Source organism: Phyllobates terribilis, unplaced genomic scaffold (assembly GCF_046119375.1).
Source record: "Phyllobates terribilis strain yellow unplaced genomic scaffold, ASM4611937v1 Scaffold_1__5_contigs__length_1240528914, whole genome shotgun sequence".
Lineage (NCBI taxonomy): Eukaryota > Metazoa > Chordata > Amphibia > Anura > Dendrobatidae > Phyllobates > Phyllobates terribilis.
This window is the reverse complement of record NW_027362761.1, coordinates 1,106,460,591-1,106,475,322: the sequence shown is the minus strand read 5'-3', so window position 1 is coordinate 1,106,475,322 and position 14,732 is coordinate 1,106,460,591. Positions and strand designations below refer to the sequence as shown.

The following is a 14,732-nucleotide window of genomic DNA, read 5'->3' as shown; positions in this document are numbered from 1 at the left end:
TGACAATGATATTTAACATGTTAACAGCCGTGGAATACACCTGCGGTTGTTAGGGGCACATGACAACCGATCAGATCAGCTGTCATGTCCCCGGAAAGGTGCAGGCTCATCATCGGAGCCTTTGCCAAAGAGAGAGACATGACATATGTTGTACATTTACGGCACATGTCGGTACGGGGTTAAAGGGAACCTGACAGCTGATATATAATAGGACCCTCCCGACTGGGTACTCCTTCTGATGGTGCGATGGCTTTTACGCTTTTTTGATCAAAATAGTGTTTCCTAAGTACTCTATTTTATTTACATGTACTATTACTATTTACTTATTTATAAATATATATATATATATATATATATATATATATATATATAAGATATATGCTCATTTTGTTTTTTTCTTGTTTTTTTTCAGCTGATGCATGCTGCCCAATCCACGCATGTATCAGATAATGGCTGCATGATTTCAGCCATGTATGTTTGACTCTGAAATGCATAGTGTGAAAGCAGCCAGGGAAGGAGTCGCACAGGAGACTAGTCGGACATGCGGTTCCCGGCAACTTCTCCCCGCCCGCTCCCCTGGAGAGACAGATTCCTCCAAATAAGCCCATGCATGGAAAGCCCTCTCATTCACTGGCTACAGCCAGGGAGAAGTCACCGGGGTCTCACCTGTCCATTTCTCCCATGTGGCTTGGACCCAGGCGGCTTTTAAACTATATTTTTTTCTGAACCACTGCAGCGTTTCAACATATTTGGCTGAGATCTTGTAGCCAGTGTCTGATACATGTAGCCCGTGGATCAGGCAGCATGTATCAGCTGGCAGGTTCACTTTAATAACCTTGATGGTTGATAGATGTGCAGAGCCATGGAATGGAGCTGAATTACACAGCTCCATTCAGTGTGACACATAACATTGTGGGTTACAGTTAAATTAGACAAAATTGTGGGGAGGAAGGTTGAACTTGATGGACTTAGGTCTTTATTCAACCTACGTAACTATGTAGCTATGTGTGGCGACTACTGTTGAGAACTTCAGATCAGCTTCTATTCTCCTAAACGGGAGCTAATCTGCAGTACTCAGCAGCAGCTGCTACACACGGAAAGGAACTGTGCTCTTCAGCTTTATGCAATGTCTTGTGCATCCAGCTTCTGTCAACGCTAACACCTGACCGGTGACGGTGCCTGGTATTGGACCCCACGGATATGGTAATTATGACCTATCTTTATGATATTATTTACCTGGATAACACTTTTGAAGAGTGATTCCCGACATTGATTAACACCTTTCCATACTGACGTATTTCTGAGTCCGGTTCTTGGGGCTGACAGAAATGAATGCTCAGCCAGTTATCAGCTATCCTGTGGACAGGGGATAATTTTTAATGTTGAAAATCATCCTTTAAGATGCTCCTCATAAAAGCCAAGTGAGCTGAACCAATCTGCTTCAATGAGACCAGCCAAAGTTATATACCGCCTGAACTCAACTACTTCAGTGGGTCGGCTCACTATCTTATGTGAATGAGAACCTCCCAACTCTCTATTAGAAAACAATGATCAGGCACATTAAATTTCAACATGTCCAATCTTTTGTACTCATGGGAGAATACTCATGGAAATCTTTGCCAAACTGCCTTTCTCCATTAAGAAAACATGTACTCTCAACTGATCCGAGTGTGCACGTGTATGGAAAGGTTGAAAGAAATAGATGTCTAGCAACAACTTTTGAAGGTACATGTGTGCCTTTACCTTGACTGTACAAATGATTATATCCTATAAATTCATCACTTTGCCTCATTTATATAGAAGAAAAAGATTCATATGAATAACATAAACCATTTATTTATTTTATTCACTTATATAGCGCCATTAATTCTACACCACTTTACAGACATTATGGGCACTGTCCCCATTGGGGCTCACAATATAAATTCCATATGAGTCTTTGGAGTGTGGGAGGAAACCGGAGAACCCGGAGGAAACCCACACAAACACAGGGAGAACATACAAACTCCTTGCAGATGTTTTCCTTGGTGGGATTTGAACCCAGGACCCCAGCGCTGCAATGAATCAGTGCTAACCACTGAGCCATCATGCTGCTCATGAACTCAATAAAGTGGTAACATGGTACTGTATATGTAGGCAACTAATATACACATATGTGTTAAAGACTGTAAATCCCTTTTTGGAAATCTCCTAATAGTAGATATCAGAGATACCCTTGGGCTGTGATCTGAATTGATCCCCATATTTAATAGTTGTGGCACCTGTAAATCATCTGAATTTTTTGTGGAAATCTTTTACATAATCTTTGTGTAGCCACATCATTGATTTCAATTATTGAATATGTATTGCTCAATACCATAGCATCTTCTCATTCCCATAGACCTAATCCCTCCCGTAATTGAGGACTGAATATTAATGCAAAGTATCTTAAGAAATTACACCTAAGGCTTGGGTTCTTTAAGCTATTATTTATTCATGGAGAAGCCATTTAATTTGTCTAAAACACTATATATTAAATTAGAAATGAGCAAATCGATTTTCTCTGCCCTGGTCCAACATCGCAAATTGCTACCCCTTGGCTAATCAAAAGAAAGGTGTGAGATGTCTTATAGACAGCACCGAAAAAGTGATATTAATACGTTGACTGCATACCCATGAAATGCTGTAACTAACACCTGTATGAACAATGTGCTTTGATGTCAACACTTCAGCGCTGATTTAAGGGGATCTATACATAGGGGACTGCTATAAATATACTTTGTAATTTACAGCAAGGTTAGATTTTTAGGAAGCAATGTATCTAGATCAGTTATAGGAATATAATCATCATCCCAGAGAAACGAACATCAAAGACGTAACTTCTCTTTGAAAGGCAATTATTTTCTCTTTAGCACTTTACGCTAAAAGTATTTTGAAAAAAAAAAAAGAATAATAATAATTCCGCTTAATCCTCATTCCCCATCATCGATATATATCAGCCATATATGCACCGTTGTGCTTAAACTGTGTTCATTATTAATTCTAACATCTGGAACCTGTTTGGAGATTTTGGGTAGATTTGCACTAAGGAATTCATCAGGAAAACTAATTAAAGGCTTTTTCCTTGTTTATGTAAATGATCAATGCTCTGATTCACTACCTGCCTACAGCTGGAAAGTGTCTGAGCTCATAGGAGCCTAACAAGCCATTATTCCACAATGAAAAAATGAACAATGTAAATCTCTAACAAAGGACAAACAAAAAAATAAACCCGACCGTGGTCCGTCATTTCCTGGTGGCGAGAAAGCTTCTAAGATGTTATTTTTCTATTTGGGCTTATGCAGATTTGTCAGACGTGATGTGTTTTGGCAACGCAACTTCTATTGCTCATTTTAGTTTTGCCTTCGAAGACCTAATTTCCTCGGTGCAGAGTTTGAGTTCACGACCGGCTTTTTATCTGGTTACATGAGAAGTCTTCATTGATCTGTGGATACGTCTACACTTGTTTCCAAAATTTCCCCAACGCAAGCCTTAGTCAAAACATCTGTAGCACTTGTCTTCGTAGACTTGTTTCCTGAACACACTTGTATCACATGGGAAATCATGACTTTTTTGAACTCTTTGTTGTTCACCACAAATGTGAATTAAGCCGGAAAGAGCTACAAGGATGGCATGATTGAGGACTCGGCTAGACACATTAAATAGCTGGTCTCATTGTTTATTATCCTACTCTTCATTGTCATTTATAACTCTGAGCTCCAACCTTGGTTTCACATTCTTGGATTATTAGTCATCCAATTGTCAGGCATTACCTAGTGCCGATATTATCTAACAATAATGAAAAGATTGTGCTGGGGTCGTGAGTAGCCTTCAGTGCTTGAATAGATAAATCGCACTGCAAAGCATTTTCTTGTATAAATCACTAGTAAAATTGCATTTTTTAGCAATGCTGTTAAATATTTTCATTCAATACTTTTTCAGCTCGCTGTAGAGGAAAACAGTTTACCTAGAAAATGATGATCCATTATAAAGGCAAAATGTGAAATTTGCTGCTTTGCCTATAAAGCTATACCTGATCTTCAGCCTCTAGCTCCGGGTCTGCACATACAACCTAGTGATGTGACAATTTTATGAAATGGCTGGATGATCTTAAAATGTAACCTAAGAAAGACTTTTAGAAAGATTCTCCTGTACCTGACACCATTGATGAAAAAAAACTTCGACATTTTTTACAGATTCTTCCTGTAGACTTTTACAGCCTATTGGCCTAAACCAATCAGTGTGGTGGATCTATCTGTTATTAAAAAAGGCTTGGAGAATTGTTTATGACATATATATATACAGTACACACCAAAAGTTTGAACACACCTTCTCATTTAAAGATTTTTCTGTATTTTCATGACTTTGAAAATTGTACATTCACACTGAAGGCATCAAAACTATGAATTAACACATGTGGAATTATATACTTAACAAAAAAGTGTGAAACAACTGAAAATATGTCTTATATTCTAGGTTCTTCAAAGTAGCCACCTTTTGCTTTGATGATTGCTTTGCACACTCTTGGCATTCTCTTGATGAGCTTCAAGAGGTAGTCACCGAAAATGGTTTTCACTTCACAGGTGTGCCCTGTCAGGTTTAATAAGTGGGATTTCTTGCCTTATAAATGGGGTTGGGACCATCAGTTGTGTTGTGCAGAAGTCACGTGGATACACAGCTGATAGTCCTACTGAATAGACTGTTAGAATTTGTATTATGGCAAGAAAAAAACAGCTAAGTAAAGAAAAACGAGTGGCCATCATTACTTTAAGAAATGAAGGTCAGTCAGTGCGAAAAATTGGGAAAACTTTGAATGTGTCCCCAAGTGCAGTTGCAAAAACCATCAAGCGCTACAAAGAAACTGGCTCACATGAGGACCACCCAAGGAAAGGAAGACCAAGAGTCACCTCTGCTTCTGAGGATAAGTTTATCTGAGTCACCAGCCTCAGAAATCGCAGGTTAACAGCAGCTCAGATTAGAAACCAGGTCAATGCCACACAGAGTTCCGGGCAGCAGACACATCTCTTCAACAACTGTTTAGAGGAGACTTTGTGCAGCAGGCCTTCATGGTAAAATAGCTGCTAGGAAACCACTGCTAAGGACAGGCAACAAGCAGAAGAGACTTGTTTGGGCTAAAGAACACAAGGAAAGGATATTAGACCAGTGGAAATCTGTGCTTTAGTCTGATGAGTCCAAATTTGAGATCTTTGGTTCCAACCATCGTGTCTTTGTGCGATGCAGAAAAGGTGAACGGATGGACTCTACATGCCTGGTTTCCACCGTGAAGCATGGAGGAGGAGGTGTGATGGTGTGGGGGTGCTTTGCTGGTGACACTGTTAGGGATTTATTCAAAATTGAAGGCATACTGAACCAGCATGGCTACCACAGCATCTTGCAGCGGCTATCCAGGACCTTACCTCCTGCTTTCTTATACACATGTATACATGCACATATATATTGCACATAATACTGTAATGTGATTATTTATTAACAGCAAGTTATACAATGGAGGTTCAGTAAGGTGCAGGATACAGCATTTATAGTGGTTGGCCAAAAGTTTGCAAAGCAGGCAGCTGTTCCTCACGGTTTTCCCATACACTTGAACATTCACGAGTGCATCTGTTCTCATTATACTGAGAGTGTGAAGGTCCGTTTACATGGTGGGACAATACAACCACCGATCAATAAACTTTTACTAATCGGCAGACATTTGATTGCCTGTTTACACAAGCGGACCAAAGTAAACCATGCGCACTGAGCACTCACTATATTGCTCTGTGAGCATAGGCTGCCATGGTTTTTGGCAGAACGAGTCCTGTTTACACAGGTCGATGCACCTCCAAGAATGATGATCTTTTGTGCTGTGTCTTGCTCATCAACCTGTTGACATGGCAAAATAATCATGAAAAAATCATTTTTAACAATGCTCGTTCATGATTATCTTGCCCCTTAAGCCACTGCCACACATTTCTGGTAGTAACCTGTGTTCTATAAGAATAAACGATTAGGCATGTTTAAATTCAGCATGCCTACTCCTTCTTAACCCTAACATTATCATAATCAGTCCGTCCAAAGTCATAGGTTGAGCCAGCATTACTCTTTTGTGCATAGGAACGCTATATCCATAAGTAATAGGATAATAACCACAGATCTATAAATAATATTCTAATGGGATAATAACATTGGATCAATGCATGATGAACAAATGGCGTAATCCACTATCACTATCCTTCTTTCTCTCCAAAAGATTGTCATTCAGTCTGGTTGGAATTAGGGACTTTAACCACCTTTGCTCTTAAAGGATTTTTTTTTTCATTTTTATTACAATCTCCATTAGCAGTAGATAGGGTTGAGTCTCTGCAGCTGCTCCCAGTCACTGTTGTCTACAGAGCTGATGTCACATTGACAACGCTTCGGACAACAATTAAGCTCAGCGGCTCTGCCGATGTAGCTGACACTAGCCTCTCAGGGCTGTTGAGGTCACTGATTGGCTGCCGCACTGTTGATGTGGCGTCAGTGCTCCAGACAATAATAAACTCTATGACAGCAGCAGAGACGTAGAGCTAGATCTGGGAAGGGTGACTAAGCCACAGATTGTTTTTTTTTTATATTAAGGGACCTTCTAAGAATAACTTTCAAAAATGGGACAACAACTTTAACTGTATTGACACCCTAAATTGTCTCCAAAAATAAAACAAAAGGGGGTTAAGGTCCAGGCCAGAACAAAAAAGGCTATGTGAACTAGTTCATGATTACATTACAATAAATATTGTTTTCTGCAAAATTTTCACAGTTTTACAGTTCTTGCCTATCTGTCGTCTAGGGTAAAACTGTTACTTTGCCGAATAGTTATCATTCACTCTAAGAACTAATATAATAACTTTATTTATACAAATATATAAAAATTATATTAAAAAAAATATGCTTTACGAGACAGCACAGGTGAGGCTAATGATGGGTACCTGGAAACAGGGGGATTACACATTTCAATGTGAAACGCGCGTCAGGTGCTGTGTGTGCTGGACAAACATACCTTAGATAGCATTTCTCTGCATACTTCTATGAATATTTTATTTAATCTACTGTTGAATGTCCTCAGGTGGATAGTATGAGTACATAGATACAGTATATACAGTTTTTGATATTTAGTTATTTATGAGTGGCATACTTGATTTTGTCTTTGCCATACTTATTAGTTTTTTGCTCTGTTTATTCGAATGCAATTTATCATCCACTGCAATTTTATGAGATACATATCAGCATTCCTCTTAGATGATTTTGTGAGCTATCAATTCCTATATATATACTATCACCATGCAGGATGTTGTCACTTTCTTTCCAGGTGTACCCATCATTAGCCTCACCTGTGCTGTCTCATTATGCACATAGGTTTTTTAATATGTTTTATATATAGATTTTTATAAATAAAGTTATTCTATTTTGCCTTTAAAAATGTTTTTTTTTATGGGGTTATCTATATTTTTTGGCCCAGTTGCATGGATTGTGGCTTTAGGAGTTACTCTAAGAACAAACAACATAGTGTTATTTTGATGCCACTAAGTCATTATACTGAAAACGAGATTTTAGGATGTATAAAAAGGGAGAAAAAATCCTGTGATCCAAACGTATTGTTACCACTCTATGGATCAACTATAAGGCCACATTTAGAAGATGGGATCCATTTTTGGGCTCCACATTTTAAAAAGGATATTCAGAAGTTAGAGTCAGTTCAAAGGTGGCAACTAGATTATTATAAGGGATGGAAGCCTCTGATATGATGAGAAGTTGGAAAAGTTGGGCTTGTTTAGCTTAGAAAATAGACATCTTATAGGAGATCTCATTCACATGTATAAATATATATGTGGTCAGTACAAAGGACTAACACATGACTTATTCCTTCCAAAGACCATACTAAGGACCATGAGGCACTCATTACAGGTGGAAGAAAGGCGATTCCGGCACCTAAACAGGAAAGGGTTCTTTACAGTCAAAGCAATCAGACTGTGGAATTCCCTACCAAAAGAGTTAGTGATGGCCGAAACTATAAAGCTTTTATGCAAGAACTGGATGATTTCTTCAGTACACATAACATTGTGGTTTATAGATAATTTAGTGACAAAGAATTTATAATTGATGGAGAAAGATTGAACTGGGTGGACCTAGGTCTATTTTCAACCTATGTAACTATGTAAAAAAATCTCCAATACATTTGGAGTAGAATGTTATTAGTGGTGACTTCTACATTTATTATAAATTTGCTAATTAGGAGCTGTGTGTTATTTCATTAATTAAACCTAAAAAGACCTTGGTGAAAAATGATGTCAGTCAGTGGCAATTCACATGTATTAGATTAAGTCATGCATGATTTAGTAGTCCCCAGGGTAAGACCGGGGAATTTAACTCCAGGACTAACTCCCAATCTAGGAATCTTTGGAGACCTCCTTCTTCTAATGAGTCCCACAGCAAGTCATATAATCTCTTCTGGTACTGATGACTGGCAAAAAGTGCTGATGTGGTTATTACTATGTACATCAACACTTTGGAGAGGACCAGACCATTCATTCAATGTAATTATTAAAAAAGACTAAAGGTAAAAAAATCAGAGTAACACAATGGAGGACCACATGTATAAAATAGATATGATTTTTTACATAGATTATGCTTTTCCAATAACTATGAGTTATATATTGCAGACACTTGTTAGTGTCTAAAAATTATACCACAGTGGAAACAAACTATTCAAAATAAACAATAATAAAACACTTACATTTTGTAATGGGAAAGACTGATATAGCATGTGGTCCCGGCTCGTTTCACCCAAGCTTCATCAGGGGGCGAGTTACTCTGCTTTTTTCACCTTTAGTCTTTTTTAATAATTTCAAAACAATTATAGTTTTATGAGACTTCCGTTCACCATATGTCTTTTTTTGGTATTTATTGTATTGGTTGTGTCTCAGTTGTTAATACTGTGGATATTGCCATTCATTCAATGTGCACAACTGTACCTCAACCTAATTTTTTAAGTCACCCTACGAAGGGCACAAATTAATGAAGTCTCGGTCACAGATTCCATTACAATGTATAATTTTCTACTATTCCTGACTCAGAAAAGGGCAGAAAATTAATATAGAAGATTATGTTATCTGATTGGCTGTCCAGCATATTGCATTGCCATGCGAAGCAAGCACAAATGTCAGATTGAGTTTCCATCCAATTGCTCAATGTAATAAGAAGCCTTTGGTGTGCAATTTGCATTCAAGTTCAATAATTATGGTGGCATTCGTAAAGGATGAAATGATGGGTTAATAATATTAAAGGTGAATAAACAATTCAAGTTACGTAAATCCATGGATTGGAGTAGACAAATATGATCTCATAATTGTTGCTCGGCACGTTGATGTATTTATTGTGTTTGTATCCGAGTGTGTACAGATGTATGATAAGTATAATTCAGTCTCATAAGCAGTGCGCGTAGGGAGGGCAGAGGCTAAACCATGGGTGCATGACTTGCATTCTCAAAGGCAAAGCTTGAGGATGGATTTCAAGGAAACGAACAACTAAACATTTTCCTTAGTGATATAGAGAGCAAACTAATTGGCTAATTATCTGTTAATTACCAGAAATCCCAGAACCCCAGCCTGTCATCAGCCCTCCAGGATTATGTTGTGCGCACCTGGCCTTTTTTTTGAATTTAGAAACGTTTTTACAAATAATATATATGTGTAATATTTATAGATTTCTTACTTGTCTAGCAAGAGCTATTACCTTTGAAAAGATTGCTTTAGTTGTAAATATAATGTTTTGTTACTGTTGTGAAATAAGACATCAAATATATTTAGAAACATAAAAAATAATAAAAATGCTGTTATTTTATATTTGGATACAATTATGTATTACGCATATCTTACAGTGCATTAATATTGCACGATTTTCATGACCCAACTTTCCTTGAAATGCTCATTTCATGATAATCATGCAATGTAAACAGGCTGCTAATCACCCGAAAAACAATCAAAATTGGGTGAAATTACATTTTGGGTTGCACAAAACTTCCATCGTTCTCGGCAGCACATCGTGGTATGTAAAAAGGATCTGCTCTTCCAAGAATAATGACAGCCTAAGCACACCAATCTATTACTGATCATTCACTGATCGAGATGAGAGAGCCCAAACTTAAAAGCTCAAGGTTCAAACCGGACAGTTATTGTCTTGTGCTAAACGCTGAACACGGACTTATCCCGAAAGTCCATTGCAAAGTTTGGTCTTCCAAGTGAGATCCATCGCAGAGAGAGAGAGAATTTTCAATGGGTCCCCATTGTTTTCAGAGGAGTTTGGGATCTGGTTCAAGTTTGGGTACAGTTCTGATACCCAAACCAAACTTAGGAATAAAGTTCGAGTCGAGTACCAGAACCCGGACTTCCACCGGTGCGCTCATCTCTGTTCAGTGAATATCTGAAGTGGGCTTGACCTGATTAATCAGCATGGCCGCCGGACGGCACACATGTTGCTGGTTGGTGGTCGTTTAACGCTGGTTGGTGGTCGTTTAAATGGACCCTTATAGTTTGTCTGGGTTATCTTAATTAGCTTAAAGAAGCAGTGTGGGATCAATCAAAATCAGTCCAAAGGTATAGAGGGGTTATAATATATCGACCACACATGGATTAGTTGAGACAACTCCTCTTTAACTGAAGCCAAAGGTCTGACTTCATAAACGTCTGATCATCAGCAGTGAAGGCTCAAGGGACGACATATTGTGACAGTTGTAAGGGAAATGTTGTGTTTCATAAAGGACATTCAGCAATCTGGCCAACAATGTAATACAAGAATGTTCATATGCTACAAAAGGACATATGGGAAAAGGGCTTTCTTCATGAGAAGACACCATAAACCGCTTTAATTCAGAACTTTTAGACACCAAAGGTCTCTAAAAAAATATTTAATTTGATTTTCTTGAGTCAGGTTCCAATTATGTTAGATCCTTCAGGTTCCTATTACATTCCTCCAGACAGTTTGTAGATCAACAGAAATTTTCTTTCCTTGCTGATAAAATAAGGGTTAAGAGTGACACTTAATTCTGTTTAACCTAATATTTTGTCATTAAAACCAAAGAAATGAGCTGGAGCATAAGTTGGTATACATGCAATGTGTAGGAGCACGTTCACACTGTGGCCGTTTCACAAACAAAACCCAAGAAAAAAAACAACGAACATATATCTTGTAGTAAGTAAATAAGTAAATAGCAATAATACATGTAAATAACATAGGATACTTAGTTAGCACTATTTTGATCAAAAAAGGATAGCAGCCATCCTACCCCTACAAGGTGTACACAGTCAGGATGATCCTATCCTATCTCCAGTATTAAAACTTCACCTGTTGTCAGCTGATCCCAATATAAATAAGGGCAGAGAAGGACAGGGCCCGACTGTTCAGACACCTGCCCATGGGAAGCTATATAGATGAAATTACTAGCTTAAAAACGAGGAACCACACCCCTGTTTGTTCAGAGTGCAAGAAACTACAGGAAAACCAAAGAAATGAGCCAGAGCATAAGTTGGTCTAAGTGCAATGTGTCAGAGCACATTCACACTGTGGCTGTTTCACAAACAAAACCAAAGAAAAAAACAAAATGTGCATGTACCCTAAAGTAAGTAAATAGGAAAATAGTAATAGTACATGTAAATTACATAGGGTACTTAGTTAACACTATTTTGATAATAAAAGCCATCCCACCCCAACAAGGTGTACCCAGTTGGGATGGTCCTACCTTGTGTCAGCCGGCCTCAATATAGATAACGGCAGAGAAGGATACAGGTGACTATATACAAGCGATATATATAAAATGCCTAAAAAGGGGGCACACCCAAGTTTGTACAAAGTACTTTTCATCTGTATAGCTTCCCAGGGGCAGGTGTCTGAATGGTCGGGCCCCTGTCCTGCTCTGCCCGTCATCACACTGAGGTCAGCTGACACAAGGTGAGGTTTTAATACTATAGACAGGATAGGACCTTCCTGATTGGGTACACCTTGTCACGGTGGGATGGTTTTTACACTTTGCTGATCAAAATAGTGATAACTAAGTACCATATGTTATTTACATGTACGATAACTATTCATTATTTACTTTTTTACTGTAATGTATATATAATTTTTTTTTCTTGTTTTCTTTTTCTAATAACTTGTCAGGCAGGAAAATAAGACATCTCAGTCACAACCCCATTTTTTGGATTGGGAGTGTGGGACCCCCATTTTACAGCAAGTTCTCACATGACCTGTGAAAAAATGGTAACTTGCGCAGATGGGAATACTCACTTAGGCACATAAATAACTTCCCGTGTACCAGCTTCTTAAAGGACAATTTACACGGGGTGATAATAACCAGAGTGATTGTTCTCCATTATTGCCCAATTATCCAAATGCAAAATTTTTCATTTGTTGTGAATATCGTTATTTGTCATCAGCAGAAACCCTTGTGTGAATTAGAGGGTGTACTTCAGCAATAATGTAAACTGTATGGGAGGAAGGGGAAATGGAAGACCACCAGAAAAACAATGATAGTGAAAGGATGCAGGAGAACTTTCTATTTTGTTGACCAGTTCTTGATACAATCGATAAATCTGCCTATTAGTGATGCGCAAGTGCTCGATACTCGAGTTTGTCTAGGGTGCTCAGGTATGCACAGAGTATCACGGGAGCTTGTGCGAGATGTTCACGACCCCGTGGCTTTTAGACAGCCACAAAACATGTGGGGATTAACCAGTGTTTGTCAGGCAATCCCCGTATGTTTTGTGGCTGTCTAATAGCCGCGAAACATGCAGCCGCAGGGACGTGAACATCTCACTCGAGCACCCGCGATACTCTGTGCATCCACCAACACCCTAGACAAAATCGAGTAATGAGCATTTGCACTCATCACTGCCTATCCAAGATAATGTTTAGGTCCCTCGAAATATAACTTTTTAACCATTTACAGCTTTTTCAAAACTGGAAAACAAAAAAGTAAAGTGTTTTAAATATATCGAACCATATGCATTTAGAATATAATACATATAAATATGTATCAAGTATTCCTCCAACCCCATTTTGTATACAATAGACATTATATGTTAGGTATTATACAGTTCTTTACTGGGTATTGTAACTATTGTTATCCTTTGTATAGTATATCAGGATTTTAGATCTGGATTTAGCCATTATTATTCCTTACCCCAGGATATTTGTATTGTGTGTTCCATACATATTTATATTGATCAATATGTATACATTTAAAATTGAAATAAAAAAAAAAATAAACGACACAGTTTACTTTTCTACCTAATGGAAAATAATTGAATTCACATTGAATTCGCTTTTTTTTTTTTCCTTCTTTTTCCTTGCCACCAAATCACTTATGGGCTGTAACTCTGGAACTATTAGATGGATGATCTTCAGCCTTCCCAGAGTGATACGGGCAACAAAGGTAGTACAATGTCTGCTGCTGTTTCAGGAATATCTCAGTTTGTTCCTGCGCAAAGTGATCAAAGTTTATTACGTTAAAAAGTGTCTGGATATGGATATGGGATGCTTGAAGTTGAATTTCTGTCGATATGTCTGCAGGATGTCTGATCATTTACTCTTACTGGTACCAGTAAATAATTGTGCTGAGGCTTTATACTGGGAACTTGACTTTAATGTTCTTGTTATTAGTTGTATTTGTGTCTGTATGCTTATATCCAAACATATACACAGTAATACGCTTGAATAGAATTCCTGTGTAACTTGTATATTGTGACACCAGAAAACCCATTCTATAGGAACGCGCTGCCATATACTGAGTGATCAGATTAACTTATAGGTCATCCTCCTCATCAGCTTTTCTCCGCACTAGCTCATCCTTACTTTGGGCTTTTATTTTATTGTTTTTAGGCCCAGTTTATCAACACAGTTATCCACTGGATTTATATAAACCTTCCTAGCCACATTTTGGTAGGGAATATAAGGAAAATGAGAAAGCTGGAAGTAAAAAGTAGTGTGCACAGCTCAGATAACAATGCTGGCTCCTTATGTCATGACCTCCTATTTAACACATTCTGTACATATTTATGGAAATATATATATATATATATATATATATATATATATATATATGGGTATATATACATATTAAAAAACAATTTTTTTTAATTTTTCTTTATCTTTTTGGTTTTAGATGCATGCAAATTTTTGGAGTACACACACACACACACATATAATGAAAGAAAATTTTTAATTAATCCGTATCCCTACATTTAAGTGGTGAAAAATCTGGAAACTCTAATCAGCAACCTTTGACTATTTTACCTGCCTCACCCCCTGTAGTAGCCATTAGTTAGTGCAGCACTTGTTCCAAACAATTTTGGAGACACTTAATGAAGGCTGGTGTTACATATAGTGAATCTACCAAGCAGAGAGGCAACATCTCCTCCAAATAAGCCCTGTCAACTTCCATCTTTCTTTCTTTCTTTCTTTCTTTCTTTCCTCTCTTCATTCCTTCCTTTCCTTCCTCCCTTCATTCCTTCCTTCTTTTCTTTATTTCTTTTTTCCTTCCTACCTTTCTTTCTGCCGTTCTTCCTTTCTTTCCGCCGTTCTTCCTTTCTTTCCTTTCCTTCCTCCCTTCTTTTCTCCTTTATTATTTCTTTCCTTCCATCCTTCCTTCTTTCATTTTTTCCTTCTTTCCTTCCTTTCTTTACTTCCTT

General features: G+C 37.8%; 1 protein-coding gene across 4 annotated transcripts in view; it reads left to right on the top strand.

The window, feature by feature from the left end:
* Nucleotides 1–14,732, top strand: part of PCDH7 (protocadherin 7) — a 1,071,285-nt gene that overhangs the window by 179,740 nt on the left and 876,813 nt on the right. The window contains exon 2 of one of the 4 annotated variants that reach the window (XM_073646342.1): nt 13,435–13,477. The exons of the other annotated variants lie outside the window; for them this stretch is intronic. Coding sequence (XP_073502443.1) covers nt 13,435–13,477 — 43 coding nt within the window. The remainder of the gene's footprint in view (nt 1–13,434; nt 13,478–14,732) is intronic. 4 annotated transcript variants of the gene reach the window in all.